The sequence below is a fragment of the Hydractinia symbiolongicarpus genome, chromosome 15, assembly GCF_029227915.1.
Source record: "Hydractinia symbiolongicarpus strain clone_291-10 chromosome 15, HSymV2.1, whole genome shotgun sequence".
Classification (NCBI taxonomy): Eukaryota; Metazoa; Cnidaria; class Hydrozoa; order Anthoathecata; family Hydractiniidae; genus Hydractinia; species Hydractinia symbiolongicarpus.
In genome coordinates, this window is record NC_079889.1 from 9838832 (window position 1) to 9852547 (window position 13716).

The 13716-nt window shown below is 35.2% G+C and overlaps 1 protein-coding gene across 1 annotated transcript; it reads right to left on the reverse strand.

Moving 5' to 3' along the window:
• Positions 1-339: 339 nt before the first annotated feature.
• On the reverse strand, positions 340-10539 carry LOC130628560 (ganglioside GM2 activator-like). The gene is made up of 4 exons (XM_057441506.1): positions 10417-10539; positions 3736-3931; positions 1794-1950; positions 340-482 (listed from the first exon to the last, which is right to left on the reverse strand). Exons 1-4 carry the CDS (start codon positions 10481-10483, stop codon positions 393-395), a joined length of 510 nt encoding a protein of 169 aa, XP_057297489.1. The 5' UTR covers positions 10484-10539; the 3' UTR covers positions 340-392.
• Between the last annotated feature and the right edge of the window lie 3177 nt (positions 10540-13716).

Genomic DNA, 13716 nt, shown 5'->3' on the forward strand with positions numbered 1-13716 from the left:
ACATGTTTAAAATATACATGTGAAGCTTCGTTACATTTTAATACACATTTAATACACGTTACAACTTGCATGGAGGGGAAATCAAAGTGTTCGATTTAAAAGCCAGCGTCAGCAAAACTTATGGCTGGTAGTCATCATATAAGACATGATTTCTATTGTCATGTGACACACTTACAAGTTTTATTATTTACGAAGTTGTAAATGGAGCTTTTATATTACACCCCTATTCATGCTAACTTCACCCCTCCCCTCTTACCTCCTGCACCAGTAGGGTTAAAAATAACGAACTTCTATATTAGCTGATCTTCTGTGATAAAATGCGAAAAAGAACGCGTTAAAGGTGATTTATTTATGTGTTTTTTTATTTGAAATACGATACAAATGCAATGGCCTTATGGACTTTTGATTTCCATTGTCTTTTCCACGCATGCCAAAACACGCCCATCTGAACCAACCAATTTTGCTCTGGCCCAGTACGTGCCCTAAAATGCAAGTAGACAATTTATATATTTACTTACAGTCCGATAAATAAGCATACAGTCAGTAAATAAGCAACGGGAAGTTCTTAAAGATTTCATCCTATCGGTTGGCTCTCTTTCCTCCTACTGTAACTATGTTACATTAACGCCAAAAATACGTAAATCCTTAACTCTAACTTGCTTGCCTGCCACACAAGCTGGTTAGCGGTTGGGGTTACAACACGACATTAAAAGTGCGCCGGAGTGGGGACGCGAACTTAAAACTTTTGATTACAAGTCAAATGCGCCACAACTACAGCATCTCCACTATAATTAAATTAATCCATGCTTTACTAACCTGATAGTTTATTTGTGAGATTCTTATTAAATTAAATAAGACTTGCGAGATCACACCCTAACTTCATGCTGACTGTGGCTTAGTTTCGTTTATTGAAGGATTTAAGCCTTACGTTGCTTATGGAAAAGAAGAGATTGTAGAAGTTGAAGAAATTAGGAGATGTTAAAATACATAAAACCCAGTGGGAATCTCCAGTGTTATTATTATATACATTGAATAACATGTATGGCACTTTTGTTTCCATTTGTACCTTAAAATTATATGGTGCCGCCAAAATAGAATGCACAGAAATGAAGGTTTTTACTATCGTTGAGTTATGCATTCTTGTTGCACAATACCGATTTTATCGAATTCTTTATTAGATACTAAACCTTTCAAAAAATATAGACAACTTCACGAAGGTAAGTCATATCCACATGAAACAGATGAATACACTGTACCGCAACCTCGTCTCCAGGGTCCCCTGAGCTGTTATTAGGACAAAATTCCCTGGAAACAAGGTTGACTTTACCGCAGATCATTAAATGTGAGGACAGGTTATAATTTTTCAAGAATGGTAATTTTAGGTAACTGAAGAATTTCTGGTAATTCTTTTTATCAAAATTGCCTATTATTGAAGTATTTACCAAACTGGGATTATTTCAGAACGTGGGTCCTATTGAGGTGATCCTGAATCACATGACCCGTTCACTTCCAAAGCTAATTCGTCGGTCCTCGATTACAATTTATACGTGAGATGTTTATCTATTGTTGCGGTGTAAATATAAATACCGAATACTGTTTGTTTATTATATGGGTGCTTATAAACTGACAAAAAACTTTGGAATACGCTATTAGAGTTCTAAGCGTTTAATATAATTCAATTTATTTAAAGAGAATGTTTATTTGGGTGGTGGATAGTTAAAAAACGGTAGACACGTGTTAAAAATTCTTGTTAGTACGTTACGTAACTCAACGCAAATGCTAAAGTCACTTACGCTTCCTAGAACTTTCACAGGTCCTGGTATATCTGGTAAGGTGATGCCAACCTTTTGCGAGACGGTTTGACCAGCTTCGGCCGGACACTTGTGATTAATGACACCACCATTCTCAATTTGGAGTTTGTTTAACATATCACATGTCACATCGTATGTACTAAAGAATAATTATAATATTTATGAATTATAAACGTAATTATAATTAATTGGCGAATTAATTTCAATTAGCTAGAAAACATCCTGCTCGTTATTTGAACTCAATAAAACCAGAATTTTTTTTTAAATTTCTACCTAAAGTCCCTTGTTCGTATTGTTATAATTATTAAATCCCATTACATCTCATTATACTCACAGTAGTAACCCCCGTCCAAGTAAATCTCATAACTTCATGCTAACAAGCGCGCAAGATGCACGAAAAACCAATGCATTAAATGTGTAGGACAGCTGAAATTATCCCCGGCCTAAGGAGTAGTTCCTTATACTAAAAACTTTGTTTGAAAATGGCCACTCGCAGTTTACCGCGCATTTTCTTACATAACCATTTTGATTTTTCTCGGAATTTTTGCTTCAGATTAATTAACCAATCAACAGGCTTAAGTCTATGTATCAACCAATCGAAAAAGCATTACATTCTCGGCGGGAGTTCTTAGCTCGAAAGAGTTTTTCTCCTCGGTTAAGAAAACAACAGAAAATCTATAAACAAATCAAACTAAAGCAAGGGTATTTCTACTTGTGTAAGAATAACTATTTGAAAACCTGTGGAAAACCTACGGAGCTCTTCTTTCGATTTCTGCAGCTCATTTTTAAAAAAATTTACTTGCGTCGACAAATACCGAGAATTTGATTAGTTCGGCAAAACAATGACATGTTTTACTTTCCATCTCTTTAATAATAGTCGTAATCTGTTTGTTTGTGTGCGTGAAAAAAAGTCGTGTAACAGAAACACGAAATGCGATATATAGAGGATTTTTTCACGGGCTACCAGCTAGTGTCTCTTTAATGATAGCCGTATTTTGTCTGTCTCTGCGCGGACCCTCCGTCGAGTTGAAAAAATCATGCTACGGAAACACGAATATTAAATGCGATATATTTTTATCCACTTTGTTGCGACGGATAGATTTAAAGGACGGGCGACCCTGTGTATTTTTTCACGGGCTAACGACTAGTCTCTGTAATGATAGCCGTATTTTGTTTGTCTGTCCGCAAAGAAAACACGAATATCAATATTATAAGACAGGTGAACCAGAAGTTTTTCCACAGTATTTTATGTATACTAATCGGTGGCCCGTGGAAAATCCACGGGTTTTCCCGTTCTTTTTAAAACGCATAGCGGGCGTCTCGTACTATTTTACGTGACAGACGGACAGTCGTATACGGGTATTATAATAAAGATAAATTTATTTGTTATTTTTTTGTTAGGCGAGAACAAAATGAGCTAAAAGCGATCATTAAAACTGAATTACCCATACTAAAATTAAGGATTCGCCGTGTAGCAAACGAAACACAATAACGTCTACTTTGACGTTGCAGATTTGTCTAGCCCGTGTTTTATGTGTTAAGTGCCGTATCTGTTCCGTGAACTACATGTTACCTACAACTACATGTTGTTTATATATAGGTGTACATATATAGGTGTACACGTGGTAAAAATATAGTTTTCCATGCTTCGTATTCTGTAGTTATTATCTGTGTGATATATGATTATTATTACTATTCCACATATTTATACAGGATAAAGCCACTTCAGTTTTGGAAACACTGTTATCAATGTGGGTCCTTTGTTCTAATCGTATACATTAGGTATACACCGCCTAGCCTACCCAATTTCCCTCACATGGCATGGGTTGACCCGTAGCTGAGGTAACTTATGATTACGAAGCGAATGCCATAACCACAAGACCACGCGCCAATTTTCTGTACGAAAAAACTTTGAACATCTTACCATGAGCCAACTTGGTTGATGCAAGGTAAAGGTACCCAGGCGAACCACACTTTTCGTTGTAAAGAGATCACTGCTTTGAAAGTTGGAGGGAATTTTCTTTTGATGTCTATGTCAAAATCTGCTTCGAATCGTTTCCCTTTCTGCAAAATTACAGGTTCTGTAATGTGTTTCACACGTAGAATAGCAGCTGGATCAGCTAAAAAGGGAAGTTCCTATAATATTTATTTATTTATTACCACGTGCTAAAATATTTGACTAATAATAATTAATAAAATTGTTGGTTAATTGAATATGTAATTGTGATCCTCAGACGATGGATAATGTGGATTTATAGTCAAACATATTCGGACCGCCATAACTCCTGCAGAATATGTTGTTATGGAAAGTGCTCCGTATTTTAAAAAAGGGTAAATTGGGCTACCAAACGGTACCAAGATTGAATCATTAAGCTCTTTTCCACTAATGGAATCTAGATAGTTTTACAACAAAAAAATGGGTCTGTGTTGTAAGGATTAGTTCTGGGTATTTTTACGTCTTGTTTTCTCTTTCCTTGCAACTAACTTGTATTTCTTAAAACTCTCTGCATATCTTTAAATATTAAAGATAAAAAGAGAAGAGAAGACGTGTCTCTTATCAAGTGACGTAACCATGACCAACTAACGCCCTTACGCCCTCACTAAAGCGGGAGTATTGCAGTACACTATGAGAAAAAAGGGTTAGGTTTTATGGTTCTAAGAGGACAATAAGATTAAAGCAACGCAAATTTAATTCTAAAATGTTTAGATTTTAACAGATAGATGTAGTTATGTTTAACACTTCTCTAGCTCAAATGTTTGTATGAAAAAAAATACTGTATTCTTTAGAAAAATGGGGAAACATAACAGTCCTAAATGGTGATAAATATTTTCAGGACTTTCTTTTACTGCAAATAAAATGCGTATAATAGTAAACAGAAAGAAAAAGTATTTTGTTATAATCTATAAAAGAATTCAGGCTCAAACTCGTTCCCAGGGTATTTTGCCTTGTTGATGAAATTGACACTCCGCAATAACGGCTCACGGGCCACAAGACCCTGGGGACGAGGTTGATTCAGGCTAGGTGCTTTTAATTTTCGGTAATATACCAGTCTTAATATTCTTACAAATAATTTTCTTATAAACAAATCTTGTACACAATATTCCTACCTTCGCATTGTTTAAAACCTTGAGCGATGCTAGCGCATGCAAGTATTGTCACCACAATGAGAATCATGGCTGATAAATTTTGCAAATGCAAGTGTGCTGCCCAACAATGAAATGATCGAAGCACATTGCCTGCATCTCATTTAAAGTAAAATGCAAGCCATTTAGCACCCAGGCCCCTCTTGTCAAGAAGTAGTTCTAGTTATTCATAGATGTGTGAGAACTTTCTTTTTCTTTCTTTTATATTTTATGTAAACGCGTTGTATTTTTTAAACTAGCATAAATCAAAACAAAAAATTACTTATCCTTATAGAAAATAATCCTTCTAAGTAACAAGAAGTAATTCAGCTTCTATTAATCCTTAGCGTGAGGCATGGGTACTATATTGTTCCGAGAAACACCATTCTTGATGACTTGCCCAACTGTTTACACATGCCCAATTGGAACCCACGTCAAGTAAAAAGAGGGTTTGTCAAGGAGTAGTTCTAGTTTACACAGCCTTGTGCTCCTAATCAATATTGACATAGCTTGTGGCATCTGTGCAAACAAGAACACGAAACAGAACACAATCTGTACCGATATGGCGTGTTATTTTAATGTATCATGGATCCATTATATAAGTTATGCCGTGGGGAGTTAAGAAATTTTCAGCACACCGGATTCGGTACTTAGTTTTATAAAAAAAGTGAAACTAAACTACGCTGAACTGAAATTCAGTTACATTTTTGAGATGGTAGCTGCTTTGAAAAGCAATTTCTTTCTTAATAAGCAGTTTAACAACGTTCTCTGTGCGAGGCTCGGAAATTTGATTTTAAAAATATTAAAATTATCTTAGTGATGAATTCATATTAAACTCATGTTAGTATTTTGTACAATGTTAGTACAGAAACCAGTTTTTTGAAAGTTTTTATTTTTGTAAAGCTCTACAAAGCAATTCTCAGTATAACATCTATATTATAATGCTCGTATACGTTTGTCCGTCCGTCCGTCCGTCTGTCTGTCTGTCTGTCTGTCACGCAAAATGGTAGCTTAGCTGCGACGGGCGAACCCGTGGATTTTTCCACGGGCTAACGACTAGTGCATGTAAATTTATGTTGTAGAGAATAATTAAAACGTTTTTTAGCTGTGCTGTATTAGGATTATCCTTGAGACCTTTTAAAACTCACAACAAAATAATATTTTAGCAAGGGGGGGGGGGATCATTAGACACGTCATTATTTCGATTTCCCAATTTTTTTAAGCTTTTACTTGAAAATTCTGGGAACTCAGATTTTCAGACGTTGAGGATGTTTAAATTTTGTTCTAAAACGAAAGTAATTAAAATTTAGGCAGATAGGGTTATTTTGGGCAAATTTCAAGCTTACGATGTTTCGATGGTAAGGTTATTTATGGCAATTTAGGCCATTTATATTCTAATATAGAGTTCGTTTATCAGCAGTAACATCGCCAACCTCGTCCCCAGGGCATCTTGTATCTTTTCTGACCCTGGGACGGCGATACGAACATGGCCCTGGAGGTGGCCTCGTCACGTGACCCTCCAATACACAGTATTTCTGTGTGTATAATGTTTAATGAGATTTGTCTCAATGTACCAATGTTTTATATTTAACCTTGCAGAGCTAAGCGAGATCGGCGTTTTACGTCACAGATACGTGCGGCGAGTTTGTTTTGATTCCTCTCATCGCAACACACAAACTTCTCGCATATTGCCCTTGATTGTTTTGTGTAGATGTATAAATATACTATAATGTTATTTAGGCTGCTGTTTACTTGAAGAAATTCAAGCAATTTAGTTATGTGTATTTCACTGAATTGATTGACTAGCAAGCACTGGGCTGCAAAACTTGTAGCTAGGGGAAACTTGGAAATTAGTAAATGATTTGCCCATCTGAACATAGCACTTTCGTTGGTTCTCTAAGGTGCAAATATGGCTACATAATTTTCAAATGTTCGTATCATTCTAGGTGCCTGACTGAAAGTAGCTAGGCAGAAATTTAACCTCATATTAACATTAACAAGAAACTTACCCAAATTGGTCAAAAGTGGTCCCTAGTTACCTACGCAGGAGATGACGTCAGTTATTTCCACCCGTTTCCAAGTTATTTAGCCGTAAATTTAAAAGTGCAATGCAATGGCTTCACTAATCTTAATATACTTTCCTTTGACGTCAAAACAAAAAAACTCGAAAAACTCGCGCATTCGGGTGGTAATCAATATAGAAAGTGTTGCGGAGAGGTTGCCAAGGCAAAGGCATTAAGCACGGCAAGGAAAGGGCAAAGGCAGGCAAGGAAATAGGAAGAGGAATCAGGAAGGCAGGGGTAGGCAAGGCATGGGAGCCACAGGCAAGGACATAGTAGGCAGGCACCAGAAAAGGCATAGGAAGGGTAGGCAAAGAAAGGCACGGTCAGTGCTGGCAAGGCAATGGAACGGCAAGGCAGGGGTGCATGACTTTAATAGAAAATCTCCACCTTACAACTCAAAGATTGCGTATACTCAATATTATCAAATTTATCTCAGGTCAATATACAGTGAATCATAGCCATTACAAGTATTTAAACAATCGGTCATAACGACATATCATTTTTTGATAAATCTGAGATTAACTTGGTTCCAATGACAACAACATTAAAAAGTCAAGATATAGAAATAATCAGAGAAGTCTTACTTAAAGATTACCTATTATATGAAAACCTGGTTGTTGTAGGTGCAAGATAATTATGTTTTCCTAGCCCTGTCCAGGATTTGAACCTGGATCTCTCATTTGCATGAGTGTCATAGCCATTAGACCAGCAGGGCATAAACATAAATATATATACAAAACTTTACAGGTGAGTATTATATACACTTAGGAATTTACGCTGGTTAAGCCACAAGTAACTGTGTTACCTGGCGTTAAACGCTTGATGGAACAATTAATACAAATTTTAAACTGTACCACACAATCATAAATCGAGTGAAACACACAACATTTAAGGTGTGTCGGGTGTGTAATTATATTTTTCAGATTCACAAAATATATATTTCCTTCAACTTTAGCTTGAATAGAAACACAATTTACATATTGTGCCATGTCATAGCGAAAACTGTTTCACAAAATGTTCCCGGTAAAACGTAAAATATATATGTACTTTAATCTGTGGTGCGCCATTAGTATAGGTAAACAAACCCTTTCAAAAAAACTTTAGCACAACTTCTGTTAAATAGAAACACAGGTAATAGCTTGTCGTTAACACTAGGCTGAGTGATTAGTACAAATATACTGTGGGGCACATCCGAAAAACTTTGGTTCAAATAAACAGACAGTAAACACCCTGTTGTTATCCTACACAGCTAAAACAATCATGCAGCACTTTTATTTTGCGGAAAAGTTTTTGTAACATTTAAAAATAAAAACACTGCTTAAAACCTGTTTTTATGCTCCTAAAGAATCCTGCAATATTTTATGGGAAAAGTTTGTGCTAGATCAAAAATTAATCATAAAATCGAACAGCCGTAATACATTTTTAAAAAAACCTTTACTGCAACTTCGGTTTAAAAAAACACAGCGGAAACAGCCTGTTGTTAGCCTGTGCAGCTAAAAATCAAATAGCAGTATATGTTTTGTTTGCAAACAAGTTTTTATGACAGTAGGATAAAAATCTCTTATTCCAGACTGAACAAAAACATCATTAGAGCCACATGTGTAAGGATCGGGTCAAGTTACAAAAACAGAAATTATTGGGACATTATTTGTATACATATCGTGAAATTAGGTAAAAAATAATGAATACACTTGGAGATTTTCAATACATGTTGACGATTGAACGAGATATCTATCTACATCTACATCTATCTATCTATTTATATATATATATTGAAATAATTTTCGCTTCTGCAACTTAAGCCGCACTGATGTATGCTCAGCGGCAGGGTTAAAAAAGTTTATTTCCTGACGTGTGTACAATATATATATAGCTAGCTACAACCGTCCACGAAAATATAGCTCTCTATTCCCCCTTAATGTTAAGAACTGCCAATTTGTGGCTAAGCAACGTAAACAATTACACGTGACATACCTGTATATAAACATTTACTATCTGCAAAATATCTAGCTGAACATATGGCTCTCACCCCCTCTATAAAATTCAATGTTATAAAATACCCAACTTGACCTCGTAAGTGGGAAGGGAAGTATCTGTAGAATTATATATAGGTATGTACTTTTGCTGATTTCGCTAAACATTTTTTGCCCTTGAACTTTGGTCTAAAATTGGACCATTGTGGATTGTCGCTAGAACAAGCTATGTAATGGGACATTCCTAATCAGAGTAGAATTATATCACTTATATACTGTGTCATAAGTATAAGCTAGGTGGCCTATCTCATTGAAAATCTGTCCAAAAGAATTTTTCTATGCTTGCTATGTAGATAATTTTATGCTAGCCTAATTAGCTAATTTTATGCCAGCTAAGTAGTTAAATTTATGCTAGCTCTGTAGCCAGTTTTATGCTAGCTGTATATGTTATATGTTTGTTCTATTGCTCTATTTTATGCCAGCCAGCTCAGTCAGTAGTTTTATGCTAGCTAGCCTTAAGTGTGAGTGAGAATAAGAAAGAGTTCATTACATGTAAAGGAATAGTGATATACTAGCTAGCTAAAAACATACCCTTTCTTCGTTTTCTTGAACAAGCTCTTCCGTCAGCTGCGATATAGCTTAGATTAACGAAAGTTTGAGTTTGAGGCACTATGTGTCCGAGAAAAAAGTCATGTGATATTAGTGAAATTAATATGTGTATCACGTGGCTAAAAATTGTAGGCAAACTTAATCTCAACTGGAAACAGCACTATTTACGCTTGGTTAAAAAACAACAAAAACTCCATCGCCGTGCTAAAAACATATTGTCTCGCTTACTAAAAAATGTAATTAAGAATGACCATAATAAATTGCTGGATTACTGTGATCCTTTGGACGAAATTTTAATATTTCCATAGTAACCATGATAATTTGGATGTATAGGGACGAAATCCTATATACTCTCCACCGTACTTACATTTCCTTTATATTTGGCTTATATAATGAGGAAATAGGCTCCGCTACGCTCCGTGCGCTGACGCGCACTCCGCTTCTCTCCGCAAAAAATATCGTGTTTGCAAAAGTGACAGACAGACACACTTAGCGTATTATTATAAGAGATGGGGAAACATAACAGTCCTAAATGGTGATAAATATTTTCAGGACTTTTTCAGGACTTTCTTTTACTGCAAATAAAATACGTATAATAGTAAACAGAAAGAAAAATTATTTTGTTATAATCTATAAAAGAATTCAGGCTCAAACTCGTTCCCAGGGCATTTTGCCTTGTTGATGAAATTGACACTCCGCAATAACGGCTCACGGACCACAAGACCCTGGGGACGAGGTTGATTCAGGCTAGGTGCTTTTAATTTTCGGTAATATACCAGTCTTAATATTCTTACAAATAATTTTCTTATAAACAAATCTTGTACACAATATTCCTACCTTCGCATTGTTTGAAACCTTGAGCGATGCTAGCGCATGCAAGTATTGTCACCACAATGAGAATCATGGCTGATAACTTTTGCAAATGCAAGTGTGCTGCCCAACAATGAAATGATCGAAGCACATTGCCTGCATCTCATTTAAAGTAAAATGCAAGCCATTTAGCACCCAGGTCCCTCTTGTCAAGAAGTAGTTCTAGTTATTCATATAAATGTGAGAACTTTCTTTTTCTTTCTTTTATATTTTATGTAAACGCGTTGTATTTTTTAAACTAGCATAAATCAAAACAAAACATTACTTATCCTTATAGAAAATAATCCTTCTAAGTAACAAGAAGTAATTCAGCTTCTATTAATCCTTAGCGTGAGGCATGGGTACTATATTGTTCCGAGAAACACCTTTCTTGATGACTTGCCCAACTGTTTACACATGCCCAATTGGAACCCACGTCAAGTAAAAAGAGGGTTTGTTAAGGAGTAGTTCTAGTTTACACAGCCTTGTGCTCCTAATCAATATTGACATAGCTTGTGGCATCTGTGCAAACAAGAACACGAAACAGAACACAATCTGTACCGATATGGCGTGTTATTTTAATGTATCATGGATCCATTGTATAAGTTATGCCGTGGGGAGTTAAGAAATTTTCAGCACACCGGATTCGGTACTTAGTTTTATAAAAAAAGTGAAACTAAACTACGCTGAACTGAAATTCAGTTACATTTTTGAGATGGTAGCTGTTTTTAACAGCTATTTCCTTCTTAATAAGCAGTTTAACAACGTTCTCTGTGCAAGGCTCGGGAATTTGAATTTATAAATATTAAAATACTAAGATGAATTCATATTGAACTCATGTTAGTATTTTGTACAATGTTAGTACAGAAATATGATTGTTTTTACCTTTAGCCTTTTACCCTATCATTTTGACTGGTCTTGATGCAAATAATTGTATCTGTTGAGTGGCGCTGCATTCACTTCATGGTTTGTTGTTTGACAATTGATCATTTATTTTGATTTCAATGCTAGATTCATTCGTCCATTGGTATTACTTCTGTTTCTGCTTATATACAAGTGAAGAAGAAAGAAGAAAGAAGAAAAATTGTTTGCCTGGTTATTAGATTAACCTCAAATTTATAAAAAACATTATTCTGGCATATACAAAACGTCGGAAGATAGTAAAAAGACGGGAGTAGTTATCGCATTATGTATCAAAACTTTTATTTGTATTTTATATTATTATATAGCCTTAGTAGCCGAAAAGCACTTGTTACCACCTCGAAAACCTCTTTCTGGTCTTCTGGTATCTCGTAAAAAAAATTGAAAAAAAAACAAAATTTGCCTAACCATAAAAAAATCCTAGATCCGCCCCTGTATCCGCGCCAATCAGGTGTCATATCGGACCAGCCTCTTCGAGAGCCATGTTTGTATCGCCGTTCCGGGGTCAGAAAAGATACAAGATGCCCTGGGGACGAGGTTGTGACATCGCTAGTATTTTGCTTGGATTAAATGCACCTTTTTTATAAGAGAACAATTTTTGGCATCTGCCACAATTTTCTTAGAAAAATACTTGAACAAAGGCTGAAATTTTTTTGAATATTTTTCTAATTTTTATTCTCCTAATTTGAACTAGTTGCATGCTTTTATTAAAAGTTATAGATTTTGTATTTTATTGAAGATTACTTTTATTTTTAATGAAAAAAAAACACCCTAATATTCACTGTTTTACCGTTTGAAGCTAAACGGTTGAACGATGTTGAAAATATAAATAGATTTAAGACGTTTTACTTTGCTAAGAATTGTGAATAAATTGAGAAATTTGGGAACGTGAAAAAGGTACTTATTGAAGAAACGCCCATTTTTTAAATAACGCCTTATTTTAGCTACCGCCTCCAACAAACAAGTTTAAATTTTAATTAACGCACAAGGCGTTGAACAGATCAAATGCATCATCCAGCTTACCTGATTATTATAGCGCTAATATATGTTGATTCTTTGAAAATTCTTTTTTTATAAGCAACTCGGTTGCTAATGGCTCAGCGCTGAAAATTGCCAAAAAACTAAGCAATTGCTTAGCAACACCCAGCCCTGAACTTAGCCAAGCAACCTTTATTTTGAAAATATTTTATAAAATTAACCAGATGATGTTCAACTCAAAACTCAAAAATTTCAGTAACTGACACAGTAAAGTTGGCATGCATTTACCCTTGCATATGTCAGGCATACCTAATTGGACTTGTTTGTCCTGGTGAATAACTGTTCTTGTAAATTTGAATCTCCCCTGATTTGCTTGTTTCTTCTTTTTGCCAAAAGACATTTTACGTGTTTAATATAACTGTGTAATTAATAACTTCTTACCACTGTACTGATCATTAAGTCTTAACCACTGTACTGATCACTTACTTTTTATCTAAGGAATATATCCAGACAATGTGTTCCAGACGGCTAGTCAAAACAATAAAGAAAAAGAAGAAAGAAATATCTATAGAAAATAAAAATACAGTCGCCAGACAAAATAAGAACACAGACACAGACAATTTATCAAAAATTCAGGGAGTGATACATTGTTTGCGTGATCGCGTGCTTTCTTTCTTTTTCCAGGTCGATTTTTCCTTAGCAACCTGCTAAGCAACTTTAGCCCTGAATTTCTAAAATTTGATAGCAACCCCAGCCCTGAACCAAAAAGTGAGGTTGCTTATGTAAAAAAAACGTGTACTTAGCAAGCTGCTTATAATACTTAGCCCAATATAATCTTGGTCAAGTTTGATACCAACAATATTGGACAAAGTTTTTTTGAGACGATAGTAGTTTTTTCCTTATTTTTTAAATATAGACAAATGTGTCAAACATTCAATGTGCTGCAGCAGGTAGGCAGCACATTGAATGCACATCGCTACTTTTGCACACACGTAGGCCAGACAGACAGCATTGAAAACTCCTGAAATATCCTGCCTATTCTTAGCCTATTTTATTGTAATATTTCATGATAAAGCAACTAATAGAATTTTTAAAAGTTTATTAACTAACAAAACTATATATTACCATATAGTACAGTCGGGTGTTGACAACAAGAGGTGGAAATTTAACAGAGAATTAAAAAAGGTAGAATTTTTAAAAAACGAATTAAGGTCACCTATAAAAAACAATTTTAGGAGATTTTGGGAGCAGTATTTTAGGTTTAAATTTTGGGAGGGTTTCCATTTTTTTTGGGTTACTTGAGATTTTAAGCTGTGTGGTCCACTCGGCTGTGCGAACAAGGTATATTTTTATAACACACCCTTCACGGCTGTGTAAAAAACTTCTCAG